The sequence below is a fragment of the Melanostigma gelatinosum genome (genome assembly GCF_949748355.1).
Source record: "Melanostigma gelatinosum genome assembly, chromosome: 8".
Lineage (NCBI taxonomy): Eukaryota > Metazoa > Chordata > Actinopteri > Perciformes > Zoarcidae > Melanostigma > Melanostigma gelatinosum.
In genome coordinates this window covers 24,508,403-24,529,305 of record NC_136641.1, presented here as the reverse complement: position 1 = coordinate 24,529,305, position 20,903 = coordinate 24,508,403, and the positions used below count along the sequence as shown (strand labels likewise).

Sequence of the window (20,903 nt, the reverse complement as noted above, 5' to 3'; positions counted from 1 at the left end):
TCTTGCTGCATTTTCATGTCTGGATTCAAATAAAAATGAGAAAATGTGTTATTATTTCTGTTTATTATTTATTTGCGTATTTCACATCATGATTAAAATGAGCTGAACAACATGCTGAACTGTGTGAAATTGAAGCTAGATGTTTTTTCCCACATATTTCACACAGTCGCCAACTTTTCCTGCATTAAAAATGAATACCTTTCTCTTTCTCCATTCTCCCTGAGTATGCACTGGAGGAACCAATTGGTTTCCACATCACACCAGTTATAAACTGCAGCGGGATTGTTTCCAAACTTATTTTGAATCATACTTGTGCGTTCACGTCTTAAAACTCAGATTTCAGGTGAGCACGGAGAAACTTTCCCCCTTCAGCAGACCAATGTGGAAACAAACTGAACATTCTGCAGGCTGAAGGTGAACCATGGATGGATTGATTATCTACATGGTTATTCAGCAACAGAGAGGATTAATAATAATAGAGGAGTACATAATCCACACACGGCAAAGATGATCGATCTTTTGTAGATATTTCATGTTTCTGATCGGGGTCCTCAGTTCTCCTCCCAAGTTTGGAAGGCGTTCTGCCGCAGCCTCGGTGCCACTGCTAGCCTCTCCTCCGGCTTTCACCCCCAGACCAATGGGCAGACCGAGAGGCTGAACCAGGAGCTAGAAGCCATGCTCCGATGTGTAGCGGCGGCAAATCCAGCTTCCTGGAGTCGTCACTTGGCCTGGATAGAGTACGCACACAACAGCCATACCGCCACGGCATCAGGTCTCTCCCCCTTCGAGGCCTCCATTGGCTACCAACCTCCCCTTCTACCCAGCCAAGAGGTCGAGATTTCCGTCCCGTCTGTCCAAATCAACCAGAGCCGATGCAGAAGAGTCTGGAGAGACTCGTGCCGCCCTACTCCGTTCTTCCGAACAAAACAAGCGTCTGGCTGATCGCCGCCGCACACCCGCTCCCACCTATCTTCCCGGCCAACAGGTCTGGCTTTCTACCAAGGACATACCCCTAGGCACTGAATCCAAGAAGCTCTCTCCCAGATTCATTGGCCCGTTCCCCATTGTCTCTGTTATCAACCCGGTCAAGCTCAAGCTCAAGCTCCCGCAAACCATGAGGATCCACCCTGTTTTCCATGTGTCTCTGCTCAAGCCCGTTCACTCCAGTCCTCTGAACCCTCCGGCCGAACCCCCTCCACCCCCCCGACTCATCGAGGGCGGTCCGGTTTACACGGTCGACCGTCTCCTGGATGTCCGCCGACGAGGTAGGGGTTACCAATACCTCGTGGATTGGGAGGGGTATGGTGTGGAGGAACGATGCTGGGTTCCTCGCTCCCGGATTATGGATCCAGAGCTACTCCGCACATACCATCGTCTGCACCCCTATAAGCCTGGCGGTTCGCCGGGAGGCTCCCGTTGAGGGGGGGGGGGGGGGTACTGTGAGGATTTATGTCGATCTCTGCTGTGTTTCCCTCAGTAGTGTCCTCCTAAGAGTCTCGCCCACTGCCGCGCCTCTCTCCGTAGGCACAGCTGTGCCTCATCTCCTGTGATCGCCTCCAGCTGACATAAATACTCCTGTCACTCTCAACCCAGTTGTCAGTCCGTCCGTTTACCTACCTGGTATTCCGACCCGTGAGTAGTCAATTTGTTTTGTCTTTGCAAATATAAAGATGAAAACCTTTAGATTTCATAAATTCGAATGATCACACTCATGTAAATAGTGAAGTCATAGAGCTGCTCTTTAATTACACATGAACTTTCAATGGGTAATTACATCATTGTTTAATTTACACATTCTCCTATAAAACAAATATTCATCTTCAGACATGATCAGCCATTTCATTTTAGTCATCCTTCATAATCAACGTATCCTCAACAGTTTGTATATCTTAAGACAAGTTACTCCTCATTTTTCAGGTATTTTCCGACTAAAGCCAGCGAAATGTGTCATTTTACGCTCGTCACATGCATACAGTTAGTTTCACATGGGGAACGAATAGCAGTCTCCTGGGTCAAACTCGTCCACCTCCCCTCCGGCCTGCTCTGACTTGCATTTTGCAATCCTTATACTTCCTCGTTTATGATTACGTGAATATCATACAAAATATTTCTGTGGGATATGTATTTTTCGTAGGCATAGCTACGAATGCTGGATGAGACCAACCGCTCATAATATATATAGTTCTTATTCTTATTCAGATACAAATAGCAAGAAGATTAACTCCACACTCAGTGGTGTATAAAGTACTCAAAAACCATACTTGAGTAAAAGTAAAGATACCTTACTGGAAAACTACTCCAGTAAAAGTAAAAAGTCACCTATTAGAATACTACTTGAGTAAAAGTCTTAAATACAAAGTGTGTGTGTGTGTGTGTGTGTGTGTGTGTGTGTGTGTGTGTGTGTGTGTGTGTGTGTGTGTGTGTGTGTGTGTGTGTGTGTGTGTGTGTGTGTGTGTGTGTGTGTGTGTGTGTGTGTGTGTGTGTGTGTGTGTGTGTGTGTGTGAGAAAGAGAGGCTGTAACAGGTGTGGTAAGGACCCAGGAGCAGTACGACAGACACCAGGGATAGTGTGTGTGAGAGACTGGGGTTTAAATAGTGGATGCAGCAGAGTGAGCAGGTGAGAGTAATGAGCTGACCAGGTGGGTGTGACCACTCTTAAACTCAGCACTACTTGCACAACCCCAGATTCCAGACTTTACTCTTTTTTTGACTTGACTTGGAAAAGACACTTACCTTCTTCATCAAACGCATCCCCTGTGCCCGTGGAAGGGCTGAGTTGTAACCGTCACTGGTTTAAGTGAATGACCTGAGTATTCATATTAGTGTGCCTTGGTTCAAGGTGATTTAGTTCTTGCTGATACAGTGAATAATGAACTATTGTAAGGGTGAAGTAAGCTGTAAAGTGATAATATTGAAGCGGGTATTGTTTCAACGCTGTTATGTTTCAAAGCATATCCTGTTGTAAGGTATCAGTTCATCGAGTCTTTGTCTTGTGCGGTTGTTGAACATTGAAATCCAGAACATTCCTACGATTACTGCACATGATTTCAGCCCACCAGAAGTTCAGAGAGTTGTAGTGGAGCATAGTGTGAAAAGGGAAGACAGTGGATTACCGATGCAGTCCTCACTGAGACTCCGTGCCTTCTCAGGGAAAGTCCCAAGATCTACTCATGAACAAGACACTGATTCATGGCGATCTAGAGTTGAAGTAACTAATACTGCCATATCAGACCTTCACCAGTCAAAGAAAATACTGGAAAGTCTCTTACCTCCAGCAGCTGACATGGTCAAACACTTGAGCCCTACTAGTTTGCCTGCTGCTTATCTCCAGTTGCTTGATTCTGCTTACGGGACAGTTCAAGATGGCAATGAGCTCTGTGCCAAATTCCTGGATACATTTCAAGATGCTGGTGAGAAATCATATGCGTACCTGCAGGGCCTTCAGGTAATGTTAAACCTAGCTGTGAAAAGAGGCGGCGTTTTCAAAAAAAGCGGTCAACAAACATCTTCTCACACAGTTTTGCAGGGGATCTCACTGAACTCCAGTTAAAGCTATTGAAAGATATCAAATTTGACTTGTTCTTTAAATGTGTCATGCCACACAATACATCTTGTCACTAACAAGTTGCAACACATTCACAGCTCTACATTGACCTTGGGTATGTTGTTTGTAGAATTGTTATCTCCACATATCAGGAAAGGGGTGGTGGCCAAGTGAACTTTGTCTTTCATTTGCCAGAACAAACTAGAACAACGCCGCTAGAAAGTAGCTTTCTTGTTCTTCTCCTCATATAATGCACTTCAAAGGACAATATGTTTTAAGTTGAACCCATGCACACTGTGTAGACGTTTCTTGAGATGGCTGACATTGTTTGAATATGCATGCAGTATGTTCAAGCCCAAAGCTTTTTGGGGAAAATGACTGACTATTTTCACTTTGTAATGCTTGAAAAGAACAAAATCAGGGAATGAAAGTAGTAAAATTTAATTTCAAGATTTGATTGTGATTGCTGGAGCTGACTCAGAGAAACTTTTTACACACAAGAAGACAAAAGGGGAAGCGGAGGGGCGGGAGTTCCATATCACATCTGGAGCTGAGGCTCCAATTACAATGGGTAATGTGTTGCGCAATAAGAAGAGCAAGGAAGGAAAACAGTTTTCTTGTCTGGAGAAGAGAAATGTCGAAGGCAGAGGAACTAGCAGCAGTCAGCATGTCTTTTGGTCCGGACAAGGTACGTGTCTATTCATCTAAGATAAGTTAAGAGGTAAATGCAATTGTTTCAGCAGCTCAGCAGTCAAAGAAGGAAGCAAGGAAGGAAAGCTATTGAGTTACACATACAAATAAGTTAGTGTAAAAAAAAAACAAGACAAAAGTACACAAACAATTAAATGTAAATATGTATATTATATACTATTACGTTTAAACATCTTTATTCAAAGTGCTACTTCTCTCACATTGGGTTCATTTCTTGTTATGTAATCACTATCCTGTCCAGTTTGTGCCGAAGTCCTTTTGGCAGCAAAACTGCAGGGTCAGTAGTTTGTGTGTTATTTGCAGTATATCAATGTCCATCAATGTGCAAAATGCTGAAACAGACGACAAAGTAACACTTGAGGCATGTCTACCAACAGTTATCAGAGATGCAAAACTGTGCGTTGGGCTGTTTTAATCAGAGGGCATTGGGTTCATTTCTTGTTATGTATTTTTAAAATGCATGCATAATTAACAAATACATCTAGCTCTATGCAGATATAAATAGATGTGTAGAAGTTTCCTTTTAAGAGTGACTTCAGTGTCTGCAACAGTGAACAATGTTTTTCCACTCAATCAATTTGCTGCAGTTCAATTACACATGCTTTGTATGTATTGATCATTTTCTTTTTAGTTACCTTCTCGACCAGAAATCTTTGATTTCCACGGAGTCTCAATGACCCACTACTTTACAGACAACTGGGAGAACATTCAAAACTTTCAGGCCAGGCCGGATGATATACTCATTGCAACATACCCCAAAGCAGGTAACTCATGAACCCATCACCCCATCAACATGAACACCCGGTGTAGATGCTGTGTGTGTATAGAGGTCAGGGGATGGGTTTGTTTGATTTTCCTCTCTGTCTCTCTCTTCCGGTCTTTTAGGAACCACATGGGTCTCTTACATCCTTGACCTGCTGCATTTTGGTCAGACAGAGCGCCAGACATCCGTTCCAATATTTGATAGAGTGCCTTTCTTAGAGCTCATCGTCCCATCTTTATTTGCAGGTATCTACCTCACTGTAGCTGTCAAGAAACGATTGAAGCACTGTACAGGTTCAATGCTTTGCTCACGCCATCTTTACCTCTTCATACAGGAACAGACCTGGTGGACAACCTCCCCACCTCTCCGCGACTCATTAAAACTCACTATCCTGTCCAGTTTGTGCCAAAGTCCTTTTGGGAGCAAAACTGCAGGGTCAGTAGTTTGTGTGTTATTTGCAGTATATCAATGTACATGTAAAATGCTGAAACAGACGACAAAGTAACACTTGAGGCATGTCTACCAACAGTTATCAGAGATGCAAAACTGTGCGTTGGGCTGTTTTAATCAGAGGGCGTTTCCCTTCTTCCATCTGAATGCTCAAAGCCTGTTACCCAAACAGGAAATGGGGAAACTCGAGGAAATGAAATTGTTTGCAGTCAAAACCAAAGTGGCCAAATTTAGATAAATCTGAATCAAGTGGGTTGACATTCTTCCCCCTAAGACTCATATTAGTAGAATTATGTTTTGGGCCCCCCAAACATAATTGCCTTTATACAAGCACTGTAAAGAAAGAAGTATTAAATACATTATAAAGAAACAAATGTTATATATCGTGTCAACAATTTGATTTGGCTTGCAAAATATTAACTTAAATGTAGATTTGTAAGACCGCCGGTTTCTAAAACATCTAAAAACAAATGGGCCTTATTTGTAAAATCCTCAGGCCGTGGTTACATCATTTTCTGGCACGCGCACCTCGTGTTGGCTTCACTACGGCGAGCATAAACTAAGCTAGTGAGTAGTGAGTAGAGAGTCGGTGGGCTTTGAGAAAATCTGAGTCACAGCAACCAAGAGATGTTCTTGAGCAAGCAGCCATAACTGCCCGCCCCCCCCCCCCCCCCAAATATAATGCAGTTTTCTTCTTCTGTAGATCATCTATGTGGCCCGCAATGCCAAAGACAACATGGTGTCTTATTTTCACTTTGATCGCATGAACATGGTTCAGCCAGAGGCCGGAGACTGGAGCAGCTACATCCCCAGATTCATAGAAGGAAAACGTATGCGTGAAACACAATAACAATAGATGAGACGCACAGATTTCCAATGAACAATATCGAGGTGCTTTAACGGTTTGTTCTGTGGCCTCAGTGGCGTTTGGATCCTGGTACGACCATGTGAACGACTGGTGGAAGAAGAAACAGACTTACCCGAAACTCCACTACATGTTCTACGAAGATCTGGTCCAGGTAATCTAGTCGTTATTGTGAGGCTCTTCCTATTCAGGCTACTTCTCTCCTCCAGCTGGTAATAATGCAACAATGATATCTGACTGTGTTTCCAGGACACTGGACGGGAAATTGACAAACTCTGCTGCTTTCTTGGTTTGTCTTCTTCGGACGAGGAGAAGAGAAGAGTTACCGATGGAGCACATTTTGATAACATGAAAAAGGACGACATGGCCAACTACTCTACCAACCCAGTTATGGATTTCAAAATTTCTCCTTTCATGAGAAAAGGTAACCTGATTAATAAATGTGAAAGAAACAAAAATCTGATCCTCCACTTCAAACTAAAATATCCGAGTGATTCTCTGTGGTTTTGCAGGGAAAGTTGGCGACTGGAAGAACCACTTCTCTGTGGCACAGAGTGAAATGTTTGATGAAGATTACAAGAAAAAGATGACGGATGTCACTCTTCAGTTCCGCACTGAAATTTGATAAAGAGTGTCTTTGTGCAGATGGTCTGACTGGAAATGCAGCATTCCTGTGAGAAAATCAAGTTGCCTAGAATGGTATAGTAGAAGTGTGGACAGTGGTGTATAGTAACGAAGTAGAAATACTTCGTTACTGTACTTAAGTAGTTTTTTTGGGTATCTGTACTTTACTTTACTACTTATATTTCTGTTTACTTTTACTTCACTACATTTTGCAAAGAAAACTGATACTTTTACTCCGATACATTTCCCCTGAAACCTTCGTTACTCGCTACAAAATCAAATCTATCTTTCGAAAAAAATGAATCATGAGAGCAGCGTCGGGGACTGTGGTGGAACACAGACTGCACACAAGCAGGTTTGGTGAATCAGTGGTCCTAGCAGCAAGTTAAATCATTGGTTAATCACGTTAATGCGCAATTGCAAACAAGTGCTCTCAAAGCCGCCGCGTTTTGATTCCCAGTGATGCCCAGGATGCTACATGCTATAAGCTAGCGGGCGACTACCTGAGTAGCATTCCACTCTACGATGACTGATTTCATGATGGAAGCAGAAATGGAAGCACCTGCTACTCCCGCAACAAACGACGGTGGTGACGAAGACCAACACCAGTGGATCGCTAGCGAGTTAGTGAGCTGAGGAAGTGTTGACAGTTGTGCAGCACTAGTTGGCTAACGTTAGCTGTAGCTAGCCACCACACCATAGGATTGATGGGAGCCGAGAGAGCGCAGCGTTAGCGTTAGCATTAGGGTTAGCATTTGGGAAATCCTTCGCAGCTGTGCGCAAGCTGTCTGTGACGCTGAACACACCTCTACCTGCCTCAGCGGCCTGTGAAAGGCTATTTAGCATCGCAGGACTAGTCTTCAGCCCAAGAAGAGCGAGACTGAATTCTCACCATTTTGAAAACTAACTTCTTTTGAAGATGAACAGGACATGTTTCAGTTTCAAGTAATGACTGTGTTGCTGCTTTAGTATTGATCATGTTTTGATATTTGAGTCATGTTGTGGATGATCAGATGGAGTTATGATGGTAGCAGTCGCCCAATTGCAGATTCAGCTTGAGCAAAACCTTTGTGTTCAAATCAGGCCCATAGGAGTTTACAAGGCAGGTGTCCTTTCTCACAACACTGACCTGATGCATCAAGTGGATATGTTTTGCTGAACATAATATTATGCATTGGCCTCTACATCCTCTAGTCCAGCGGTTCCCAAACATTTTAGGCCACGCACCCCCTTCTACATCCCGACCGGGTTCACGCACCCCCAACCCCCCCCCCCCCCCCCCACACACACACACACACACACCTTAAAAACAAAAAAGCAACAGAGCCGCATAAAAATCGGACGAATGAGAGAACAGTTTGCTCGCGCGTGGCGTTTGTTTACAAGATAAAAAACACAAAAACTCTTCCTGCACCGTGCCTTCGAAAAGGTAACGGGCGTAACGTTACGAAGGTAACGGACGATTGGCCAGATTGGCCACATCTGTAGGCTCGTCTACTTGCAGAGAGTAAAACTCACTCTTCTTCACGCGACCGACCAATGCAGCCAGGATGTCTTCGGACAAAGCATCGATGCGCGCGACAGTGTTGTTGGACACCGGGATCACGTCCAACTTGTTCGCTTCTCTCTCTCCAATCATACATTCCACCATCTCTTTAACATTTTTCCCTCTCCACCACCGCCTCTCCTCCCTATTACGCGGTCAGAATACTACCACAACACGCAGCCTGTCTCCAGCAGCAACGCGCTCATCCACGCACGGGAACAACACCGAGTTGTAATATAAACCTCCATAACACCCCGCCACTCTCGGCTCATACCTCCCCAGCAACGAGGCACATCACCCGGTCACAATACCTCCAGAATGTCCCCCGGGTGAAATCCGGGACTTGGTTTTATGGTTCCGAGTGGCGGGCGCTCACCCGTTGGCGCTGGGACGCGAGGTCTCCAGCCGTCCCCGCCGTGAGGCACCCGATCGTCAGGTCTTCAGCCCTCGGAACAGGCCGCGGGTCAATAACTCGTGGGTGGCGGGGTAGAGGCGAGGCAGATCACAGAAACATCATAAAGACTAGAGTATGACAAAGATATGTTGATGAGAAGCGTATTTGTACGTCAAACACAAACGTAATCAGGGAGAAAATACGTTCGTGGTAAAACGTAATTGAGAATGGATTTTAGTTTTGGGGGAACGTAATTTTTAGGAGACAGGACTGCACCGCCATTACACTTTTCCTCTCGCGCACCCCCTAGAGGCAGCTCGCGCACCCCCAGGGGTGCGCGCACCCCACTTTGGGAATCCCTGCTCTAGTCTAATGAGCAGACTTATAAACGCACTGTCACAACTCCTTCATAGTGTCATATTGCTTTTTGGAGAATTATGATGATACGTTCATAGCAGATGCAAAAGTATACTTATGTACAATATTTTATGTTGAACATTGTTGCTCCTGGATGGATCACAGCCAACCCAATTATGTTCAACACAGCTCCATGTCCTTGGTCATGGTGCCACAGCACTTAAAAGAATAAACTTCATCATACTCAAAATTCTGACCTTTTGTTTTTTTATTAACAGCATGTACTTGTACTTTTACTTTCAATGAACAGGTTATGATGTTCATTTAATGTTCAGGTTATGATGTACATTTAATATCAGAAAATTACTTTTGATATTGAAGTACTTTTGTACTTAAGTACAATAAATATCAGATACTTTAACAATCTTTTTGTAAACCTAACCTAAAGTAGTTTTGTTTTCTAAATCTAAGTTGTTTCCTGTGAAGAAGTTTTTTATTTTTTTTAAGAAGTTTATTTTGAAAAGATGCATGTATGCCATTGTATACCAGTGGCACATGTAGCTGGACACAGAAAATGAGCTGAAACTTTTTACACCAGGATATCAAAGGGTCCGTTGTGTGAGGATACGTTGACAATCTTAACTCATTGGCCAATAAATCAACTGGGCCTATAAGGTTATCGCAGATTCATACATGTTGGCCAATAGGTAACAATAAACTGCAGTACAAACGTACCAAAGATATGTTTGAAGTGATTCATGAACACAATTTCATCCTTTTGAGACAAGTATATTTGTCAAAAGCAAAATGTTCTGCTCATTATGTATTATATTCAATATTATTCAACATTATCAACTGTCTTTGTTCGTCACATGTTTATGTAAAATAAATGAATAAATATCTACCTATCTGGTCCATGTAAAAAATAAAAAGATTTGGCCAAATTAGAGAGCTTGTGGAAGTTTGAGTGTGTTCCACAGCGAGGAGGCCAGAGCACGTGTCCGGCTGCTTTGTACAGTCGACACGCTGCAACAATAAATCTACCAAAACTGGTTTACAATTAAAAGGAATTTAATCCCACTGATGCAAGTACGATTACAGTTACACAATGGAGTAAATTACTCCTCAGAAATATTACAATATTAAGCCAGTTTGGAAAAAACTACCTCTGGTCCCAGGACGCAGCCGTCCCAGGCAACCACACGCTAGAAAGAGGCAGAAAAACACTTTCTATCTCCCGCCCTCATATCCCTTCGCAACTCCTCCCCTTCCATCTATCTCAACTTCTATTAGCTAACTTCCCTGTGCACTTCTGTAAACGCCTGTCTTCATGACTCTCTTTCCCTGAGCTCCTAACACATTCAAAGACTGTCAGTTATTGCTTAATCCCTTCTATAATAATCCTTCAGTATCAACGTTAAACTTCTGCAACTTTGGCAAAAGCTTCATGTCTCAAATTCTACTTCTAGCTGCTTATCCTAAAACACTTTATGCTTATCTTAATTATGCATTTCCAAAACACTTATGTTTATGACTAATTATGAATTCTTAATTATGAATTATTAAACACTTTTATTATATCTACTGAACACAGTTCTTTGCTCAAATTTCTTACAAGCTTACAGAACAGACATTCAGACAGTAGACCAAACATCTTTATAGAAATACAACAAACATTGTACAGAATTCAAATGATGGGTCTGACAGTCATATTCATGTGGGTACCAGCACATATTGGGGTCAAAGGAAATTAAATGGCAGATAAAGCTGCAAAAGAGGCCATGAAAAATAGCTGCACTAATGTTGCAGTCAGCTTCAGTAATTCAGAAACAACAGAGGTTGAAGGAAAGGTGGCAGAAGCAATGGGAAGAAGACAGGAAAGGACGATGGTTTTACCAAGTTCAGTAACTAAAAAAAGTGAGTGTTATCAAGTATTATTTCAATATCTTAGATTCATTAATATTATTAAGAAAATTGTGTTTTTTGTTTCTTTTTTCTTTTTTAATTTGAATTTGTATAGAAGTACTATACATCCTGATCCACACTCCATACCAGCTGGTGGCGGTAACGTACAAATTCATTGTTTGCCAACCGCCAATAACCCTCAAAGAAGAAGAAGTGCAGCATTCAGAAGTGACGTCACAGGAAGTTAAAAAACGTATACAACAAAGATGGCGTCTCCCAGCGACGAAGCGTTGAGCGTTACACACGTGGAGAAAAAGAAGAAGGTAACCATGATTAAATCTCTAAACCATTATTCAGAGTTTCTAACTTTTTGTGTCACTAGCTGAGAGCGAGCGAGAGACTAGCGCGGTGCTTCTCTAACTGACGCACACGATGTCAGCGTCAGCTTTGCTAGCATCACGCAGCTAACGCTAACAGCGCGCATGTGTGCTGAGGTCCGTCAGGAGGCGAGGCTGAACCCACCGTTCCTGAGGCACAGATGGAGACACTCTTTCTTGTTGTCAACGTTGCTGCTGTGTTAACCTGCTGCCCGTTTTCTCCTCTGCGACAGCCTCCAGCTCGTTACTGGGACGGTCCGAACGATGGAAACAAAGTGGGGAAAGACGGAGAGCAGACTGAACAGAAGGAGCAACAGACACAGAGAGCAACGAAACGAAAACAAAGTGAAGACCGAGCAGATGGAAAAGACATATCAGGGGTGAGAGAATAGAAGCGCCTGTTGTGTTACTGTCATTAAGAGAGGTTGGAAATATTTCTACATAATATCACTATATATATATATATATGCGCATACAACTTTGTTTATCCTGGACATTACAAAGCAAGAAAAAGTGCAAGCAAGAAATAACAATGCGGGCAAATTACACGTAATGCCAAAACACAAGTTGGCAGTATGGGTCATATAATATTAGCTGGCATATGGACGTGTATGCACAATATCACACCTAGTTTGTGTGTCCGGTTAATAGGTATAGGTATATAGGTATAGGTTAATAGGTATGGGTTGTATGTTGGTAGATGTATTTTTAACAACTCATGAAATCCACGATTTGATGAAATATTTGTACCCTTTTGGTTTTACTGAAGTGACTTTAAGCTTGTAAAAAAACATTTTATTCCACATCTGCTTACAGTGTTATACAAAATTCAGTTTCATTCGGTTCCAGCTCTTAATTGAGGCAATATATTAACATCGAGTGAGACTCTGTACTGTACTGAATGTACAGTTGTGCATCCCTTTAACTGTGAAGCAGGCGTTACGACCAAAGGATGATGATATTTAATCTATACTGCAATATTGCAGAGCCCCAAAAATATCTATTTTCACCCTCAGATGTTGACATCACATTAATATATCTCTAATTTCTACATTAATTTCCCTTCATCTTAATGTTTCTCGAAGTAAATCCAGTGTATTTCTTCTGATCTCAGAAACCAGACCCTTTCCCTGGACCTGCTCATATTCCAGAAGACAGGTTGCAGAAGTTCAAGAGGAAAGAAAAGACTAAGAAGGTAAGCCCCCCCCACCCCCTGTCTCTTATTTACAAAGTCTAGTAGTTAGATGGAGTTGGCCAGCATCTCATTCCTTTGTTGTTCTCTTCACAGCCTCGCCGCCAGAATTACAAGCTGAAGGACATGATCGCTCGCTCAGAAGAAACTTCAGAAATGGCCCAGAAACAAGCGGCTCGCCTTGACCTCCAACTCCCAGAGGATGCTGGGTAATTTCTTCTAAATGCTGTCTGGCTGCTTTATGTCACAGTGTATGATGTGAGAGAGATTAAATGATGACAAATGGTGGTGCTGTTGTTTTCCTCTAATCTCAGGTTTCTAGAAGGAGAGGAAGATGAGGACACTTGTACCATCTCTCAGGAGGACATTGCAGATTCTGTTGATATATCATCTGGGACAAAGGTGAGTCACTAGTCCATGTAGTGTAGAAATGTAGAAGTGACATCACTTCTGACATATAAGTGCTGGATGGTCTTGGTTTTAAAAAAACATTTAAAACTTTGTATTCATTTATTTCTTCTCTCCCTTCCCCTCCTCAGTATTTTAATCTGAAACTGTCTCAGTTTGGACCATATCGAGCGGATTACAGCAAGACTGGACGGTCAGTGTCTCACTCTCCGTACCCGCAGAAAACAATGTGTGACGTGTTTGTGTTAGGGTTTGCTGCCATAGCTGATAACATGAGTCAGTTAGCTCAACATTAGATGCAATGTACTCCAGATTTTTCTATATTTAAAGCTGCACCTTTTTGCCACTTGAGGCCCTCCATATCCAAACGGACAACAATCTCTAAGGGCGGAGGGTTTCGTATGCTGTACAGATTGTAAAGCCCCTTGAGGGATATTTGTAGTATCGGGCTTTATAGATAATATGAACTTAAATGCTCTGGAGCTGAAGGAAACGGCACACTTTATCGCGACAAGCGAGTCCTTTCCTCGTCATATAGAAATATAGATTTAAATGTTTGAATTGTGTTTTTCTTCCCTTCAGTCAGCTGCTGCTTGGTGGGAGGAGAGGCCATGTTGCTTGTATCGACTGGCAGTCCAAACAGCTGATGTGTGAGATAAACGTGATGGAGACTGTGAATGATGTAAAGTAAGTCATCTACCACACAGCTTTATAATCACGCTTCACCTACCAGCGATCCTTTCTCTAAATAATCCCAAATCTCGTTCTGTGTTTCTGTGTGTAGGTGGCTCCACAGTGAGGCCATGTATGCGGTGGCTCAGAAGAAGTGGCTGCACATCTACGACTCCGATGGAATCGAGCTTCACTGCATCCGCAAATTCAACGACGTCCTCCGCATGCAGTTTCTCCCTTACCACTTCCTGCTCGCAACGGCGGTGCGTCCATTAAAACCGTTCTCATTGGTTTTGAACACGATGTCATGAATGTTTAATATTAATGTATTATCAGCATAACAATGTCACAGTTTGCCACAAACCCCTGATGTGACGTATCTCACGCTCAGTTGATACGGTTGTCTTTTGGTTAAAAGATTTAGACGAAATAGAGACGGTTTCAAAGCTTATGTTTGTTTGTTGTTATAAGTTTGACAACTATCACTGAATTACTTTCACACTGAAGAAAACGTAATAATTTTCAGGCGAGTTCTGGAGTTAGAAGGTCTTCGTCTTCATAAAGGACACCAGAGATATAACAAAAACACAAATCTTAGAACAAAATCAGCGTCATTTACTGATGTAGCGTATCAATCGAGTTTGTCTTTTCAAACAAACTATTTAATGGATAAAACTTAAATATAGTGATGGCGTCTTGACAGATTTTACTTTCAGACTTTGCAACGCTCTGGAGTTATTGGAAATGTCTGAAACACCACTGGAATTAGATTCTTGAAATAGTGAAACACTAACATCAGTGTAAACCTGATCTTCATCTGCAACTGTGCAGAAAAACATCTGTCTCTTTTAATAGTCTGCATACAGACTTTTGTGTAAATGATACAGAAAGTGTGTTGTTAATATTTTAGTTTTAAATGTGCAAATCAAATTTTTAAACCTCAGATCGAGAAAATACAAACGATAAATGTAAAAGCAAACGCATTGACCCAGCGTGTTGTATTCCAGATGCTTTACCGCAGACTTCCCTTCACCAGCAGTAATCAGCTGTGACTAACCTTCCTGTCTTCAGAGTGCTACCGGTTTCCTGCAGTACCTGGACGTGTCCGTGGGGAAGGAGGTGGTCGCCATCTGCACCAAGGGGGGCCGGCTTGACGTGATGTGCCAGAACCCTCACAACGCCATCATCCACCTCGGCCACTCCAACGGCACGGTGACTCTCTGGTCGCCCAATCAGAAAGAAGCCCTCGTCAAGATGCTGTGTCACTACGGCGGCGTGCGCTCCGTCGCTGTGGACAAGACGGGCACGTGAGTCACCTTACACCTTTTACTCTGCTTGTGTAAGACTGCATGCATATTGGATCTCTTTTAGAGGCTGGACGCTGTGGGCAATTATGGAGCAAAAGATAATGATAGCGCAGACGGATGCAACCCAACCATTAGATACGATCTGTGTCATTTGAGCTAGTTTGGATTCGTGCCAGATTGATCGGAGCAGATTTAAACGTCTTTGAGATTGTAATTAATCGTTGTTTTAAATCCCCAAACAGGTACGTCCTTTTGAAAATGACTACAAAGACAAACACTCTAATCTATTGATACATACGGTGTATCACATGTTCGTATTAATGTAGCGTTCCATTGTAATCGTCTATAAATTATACATAGTGAAAGTGTCTCCCAGGAACAATAGTGAGTGGTTGGAAGTTAACAATTTGTCGGAAGAAATCCATAAACAGTTCAGAGCTTTATTATCAGGTTGAATAACTTTTACATAAACTGCAGTTTCCTCAGTGTCCACCAGAGAGCGACCTGTTGTTGTGTTCTCCTCTTGGCAGATACATGGTGACATCTGGTATGGATAAAAAGCTGAAAGTGTACGACGTTCGAACCTTCAAGCTCCTCAAGTCCTACTTCCTCCCCGCCGGAGCGTCCTGCTTGTCGCTGAGCCAGAGGGGGCTGCTGTCTGCGGCCACGGGGGACATTGTTCAGGTCGCTATGCCCCCCCCCACTGCATGATTCATGGTTTATTGAGAAAAGAAAAAAACATCTGGCACGCAGGAAGTGGAGCATTTTGGAGAACTTGCTATGATTGAACACAGCTGGATATTTACCACGCCCAGCAAAAACACCCTTGTTTAGTGGAGAAAGTTTTTTTTTTTTTTTTCTTTCTAATAAACTGCTATCTGGTACTAATTATAGAGAAAGGACAAACTGATCTGAGACAGGTGAATTTCGTTGCATCAGTCATCTTTATTTAATATTGAAAACTGCACAGCTGACCCGCTGTTTTGTCAAGAGTTCCGTCTTAAGACGATGACTGGCGTGTTGCCACAATACTTTCTGTCCCGCCCGGTGTTTCGTTTCGTCGCAGCTGAAATAGAACCGGTGAAATAAACATCTGCTCGGCTCCCCTCACATTCCTAGAAAACCAGTTATTGAAAATGAGAGAAACTGCTCTCGGCTATGTTTCACTGAACAGGCCTCTATAAGTCACGGAGCATGCCAGCAGAAAGTCGGTGGGGTGACTTTAGACGTTGTTTTGAGTAATGTTAAATCGGTTAGCATGTTTGGTTCAAGGTGACGTGCCTGCTAGCTTGTTTTACCTCCATCTGCAGGTGTGTTTGTATTCTTTTTTTTCCTCATCGTTTTTAAGCATTTTAGCAATGATTTCACAGAGAAGTTGTCGCCATAGACTTTTCACACTTTCCATAGAGAGGAACATATTAGTGACAAGAGAGGTCATTTTCAAGGAACCTGTGCTTTTCCTCGTACGAGGATTCAAAACGTCTGCAGTGACTTCTTCTGGCCAAATAAAACAAGCGTTTTGCACATTGTTGATTTGAATTACCCATGACTGCACTTTTTTTTTTTTTTAACCTGGCGATAAATCAGACTTCTCTTTATAGGTAACTTTTTACCCTCGTATCCCCTAATCTGTGGAAACTGTCTCCCTGCAGGTGTACAGAGACGTGTGGAGCACCCCAGTGACTAAACCCTACATGGCTCACCGAGTTCAGAGAACGGTGTGGGGGATGCACTTCTGTCCCTTTGAGGACGTCCTCGGGGTGGGACACGGAGACGGTTTCACCAGCATGCTCATACCAGGTATTTTAAAAGTAGACTGAATAACGAGGTTGCACTTCAGCCGGCGTCGTCAGAAAGCCCTTCGTTGGTCTGCTCTAATTTGCATTTAGCACTATTTCCATCTCCGTCTGCCTCTTTGCGTTCACAGGGGCGGGAGAACCCAACTTCGACGGTCTGGATGCAAATCCGTACCGCAGCACAAAGCAGAGACAGGAGTGGGAGGTTAAAGCGCTGCTGGAGAAGATCCAGCCGGAGCTCATCAGCCTCGACCCCACCGAGCTGGCCAGGGTCGACCGCGCCACCTTTGACATAAAGCACCAAGACAGGGTCCAAGCTCTGGTCAGTGTCTGGGAGCATCCGTTTTTATTATAGGAAACCGATCTAAACATTTAGAAATACTCACTCGTATATATCGGTATGTTACTGTTCACAACTTTCTAAAACAGGGGTGTCCAAACTACGGCCCGCGGGCCAAGTACGGCCCGCGGTCCATTTTTAATTGGCCCACAGCAAGCCCACAAATACTGTGTTGAACAAGGCAGCTTCTCCACAAAATAAGAGCAATCAAAGAAACGTTTAGCCCCGGATGATGACACGTCCTACACTGGTGCCGAGCGAGAACAGAAAGTTAAATGGCAGTTAGCTCAATAAGAGTATTTTTTTCCGTGCAAACAAAACACAAGAAAAAGTCACAACAGCAGCCACGAGGTAGCTCAACTCATTGCCCGCCACGGGAAACCTTTCTCAGATGGTGACTTCATAAAACAGTGCCTCACTAAAGTCCCAAGTGCCCGGAATAAATGCAGGAATTCAACAACGTTAGCGTGTCCAGAAACACAGTTGTGCGGCGAATCGAAGACTTGTCAGCTAACCTAAACCATCAAGTGTCAGATAAAGCGCGTGCTTCTGCGTTTTATTCCATAGCATATGATGAGAGCACAGATGCCACAGACACCGCACAGCTGTTCATTTGTTTGCGGGGAGTTGACGATCATTTCTGCATTAGGAGCTGCTTGATTTTAGGAGTCTAAAGAGCACAACAACAGGTAAGGACATGTTTGAAGCTGTGTCAGATGCAATTGACAAGATGGGACAAGCTGTGTGGAGTTATAACAGATAGGGCTCCAGCTATGAAAGGCGAGCGGAGGTGAGGCTATTAAAATGCAGCGTATCACCCACCAACAAGCCCTCTGTGCTCAGACAGTCCAGCCCGGCGATGTGATGAACACGGTTGTGAAAACTGTCAACATAATTCGAGCACGAGGGCACTCTACGCAACTTCAATGTTGCGCACTTCCCCACGCAGTCCGAAGTCAAATGTGCTTTTCCAAAGGCCAACCTTTCTGCTGAAAGGGGGAAGTACGTGTCCGTGACAACGTCTCTCATGACAGAACTCAGTCAGTGCTGAGTGGCGGCTGGTCAATAGAGGGCGATAGGGCGCCGCCCCACCTTGAGCCACAACAAATAAAATAAAATGAATAATAATAACAATAATAAACTATACAAATAGTCAATATTTGTGTTTTTAAAATATGGAATCACCCAGTAATATGTGTAAAATATGATATCTGCGGTAAATATATGCTTTTCCTGCATGTCCTCTCTGCGTGTGCACGTCTCAGCAGCGCTGGAGAAACTGCCCAAAAGAGCAGTGAAGCAGTTCAGCCAATTGCTGATTAAAGATATAAATGTGCGTCATACAATTTAGCCAATCAGCGCCCTCAAATAGATTCAGCTTGGAGCAGAATCGGTTCTGCCCCAAGCTGCGCGTTCCCGTCCGGACGAGTCTCTACAGGCGGGCGCGAGCTCCAGCGCGAGCACTACTCCTCCAAGACCCGTTTGAGAGGAGAACTTTGAGGAGAACCTGCAGAGCTGATATCAGATCAGCCTGACCTCACAATCAGACAGCAGACTAGCAGGAAAGGGAAGCAGCACATGAAGCTACTAGCTGTAAACAAGACGTCCTGACGTGTTTGTCAAAGTGTTATTTTCTGCTTTTTTTCATGTTGGAATAAATGTTAAATATTTAACTGCAAAGTAGCAATACGTGTTTGATACCTTAATTTATTTATCATTAAATCATACTGAGATGTTTGCTGAAATTGATTGGATGTGGCACAGCCCTACCTAGAACATGTTCCACCAGCTGCCATGACTTTCAATATTTTTCTCTCATTGAGAGAGACATCGAGCTGTTCTCAACTCCCTTCTATTTGAATAATGAGTCTGTTCGGCTCAACATACGTGAGCAAACATCTCTGTTAAATCTGAACAAAAGCACATTGAGAACCAAATTTGATTAATTTTGCTCACTTTAACACACTAGGGGTGAGGCGATCGGACCTGAGTGGCCCAGCCCTTGGTATATTTTTCTGTATGTGGCCCTCAGTGAAAAAAGTTTGGGCACCCCTGTTCTAAAAGCTTCTTTTTTTTGTCTTCCCAGGGCTTTGACCCACTTGCAAAAGAGAAATTCATTCCCAGGTATAAGAAAAAAGGTCGCAGTTCGGCCGGCAATGTTGAAAGGCGCAAGAGAAAAGTGGCCCATGAGGATCTGAGGGTAAGTAATCCAGAATATAAAATAGAAAAGTGATGAATTGTGAGCTTTCTTGCCACATCGGCAGTGTTTGGCTCATCTCCCTTGACTTATTTACCCCACCAGGAGGATATCCAGAAATCTGCAGAGGACAAAAAGAAGATTGAAAAAGAGAGCAAGCAGAGGGAGCAGAAGAAGGCAGTGTTATCGAGCCAGAAATCTGCTCTGGACAGATTCAAGAAATAGAAAAGGAGGACCCTTTGTGCAGCCCAAAACCATGACATTCTGTGGGCGCGACCCTTGAACTTCATATAAAGGAGACATTTCTCCACCGAGGGACCAACAAAAAGAAACGCAGATATTCTGAATGTTGCGTGCTAATGAAGACTCATTGTAATGGGTGGCAGATCATCTGCAGTCAATGTTGAGTGCATTGAAAGAGCAATTCTGTCTAATGCCTGTAGCCTGAAGCACTTCCTGTCTACATGGGTGGATAATGTGAGGTGCCCTGGCTCGCCTGGGTGTCATCCACAGTTTGTGTGATGTTGTTCCTTTTTAACCGATAAAACGCAAATTTTTGAACTTGTGGAATGGAGCGCTTCTGTGGCCGGACTGACTTGAGCGTATGTCAAATGTTTTCGATACATATGTTCGACAAATAATAAACAAAGCCTCTGAATTCAGAGTGTTGTTTGATATCACAACTGACTGTAAAATATGCTGATGCATACATTGTCCACACCGGTTAACTCGGAACAACTAAGAGTTTAAGAAATGATTTTTGCACCGATTTTTGAATCCCTCCTAAATTCATCAGCAGGTGCATTTGGGAGATGTCTCAATATTAACTGACAACAAAAGGAGTGGTGCCATGGAACAGACAAGCCGTGAAAATTCCTTTCCGGTAAAGTCATATTTGTTAATCCTATAAGAGATGCGAGTTAGCAACAGCATCTTCATTGTCGAACAAGTTTCCAATGTTATACAAGAAAAACCTGATTTTAATACAGGCTGCCTCTGACGGTTCCTCCTACCACCGCTGACCTGGTTTCCAGTCAGATGCTGTAGTTGATATGAGCTGCTAAAAAGAACAGTGAGAGACACTCTTCATCCCTCTTTAATTAGATCTCATCACTGAAAGGCTCCTTTAGACTTGAAGCTTCATCACGAGCTGACTGCCAAACAGCCGCACACATTTAAGAGAACAGTGTGTTGCAGTATTTTTTTAAATTGGGGAAGCGACGTGGAATTTAAACACTTCCTCTTAACTGAAATTGAATAGATTGTTTTTGTGTGAGTTTCCTGGTTTTAGAGATTTCTCTCTGAAATATGGAGAGAAACTCGGCTTGTGCTCAAAGCGCCAGAAAAACCAAATACATGTGAGCAGTTTCATTTAGGAACCATTTTCTTTCCACCATAGCTCCCACATGAAACTGCTCACATCTAGGTTTTTTTTCGATCATCTTGAGTAAGTGGG

General features: G+C 43.1%; 2 protein-coding genes across 3 annotated transcripts; both read left to right on the top strand.

Moving 5' to 3' along the window:
• Positions 1-4,146: 4,146 nt before the first annotated feature.
• LOC306781279 (cytosolic sulfotransferase 3-like) lies at positions 4,147-9,496 on the top strand. 2 transcript variants are annotated; one of them, XM_079274055.1, is made up of 8 exons: positions 4,147-4,231; positions 4,886-5,018; positions 5,140-5,262; positions 5,352-5,452; positions 6,171-6,297; positions 6,389-6,486; positions 6,582-6,756; positions 6,845-9,496. In XM_079274055.1, exons 1-8 carry the CDS (start codon positions 4,178-4,180, stop codon positions 6,955-6,957), a joined length of 924 nt encoding a protein of 307 aa, XP_079130181.1. In that variant the 5' UTR covers positions 4,147-4,177; the 3' UTR covers positions 6,958-9,496. The 2 variants fall into 2 exon arrangements, with proteins under 2 accessions (XP_079130181.1, XP_079130182.1); XM_079274056.1 differs by having other exon boundaries at positions 4,185-4,220.
• A 1,463-nt stretch (positions 9,497-10,959) lies between these two features.
• Positions 10,960-20,099, top strand: wdr46 (WD repeat domain 46). Its single transcript, XM_079274035.1, has 14 exons — positions 10,960-11,481; positions 11,769-11,915; positions 12,650-12,730; positions 12,824-12,936; positions 13,042-13,129; positions 13,267-13,328; positions 13,718-13,822; positions 13,920-14,070; positions 14,879-15,114; positions 15,645-15,798; positions 16,767-16,914; positions 17,042-17,232; positions 19,337-19,450; positions 19,553-20,099. Exons 1-14 carry the CDS (start codon positions 11,425-11,427, stop codon positions 19,670-19,672), a joined length of 1,767 nt encoding a protein of 588 aa, XP_079130161.1. The 5' UTR covers positions 10,960-11,424; the 3' UTR covers positions 19,673-20,099.
• The last annotated feature ends 804 nt before the right edge of the window (positions 20,100-20,903 follow it).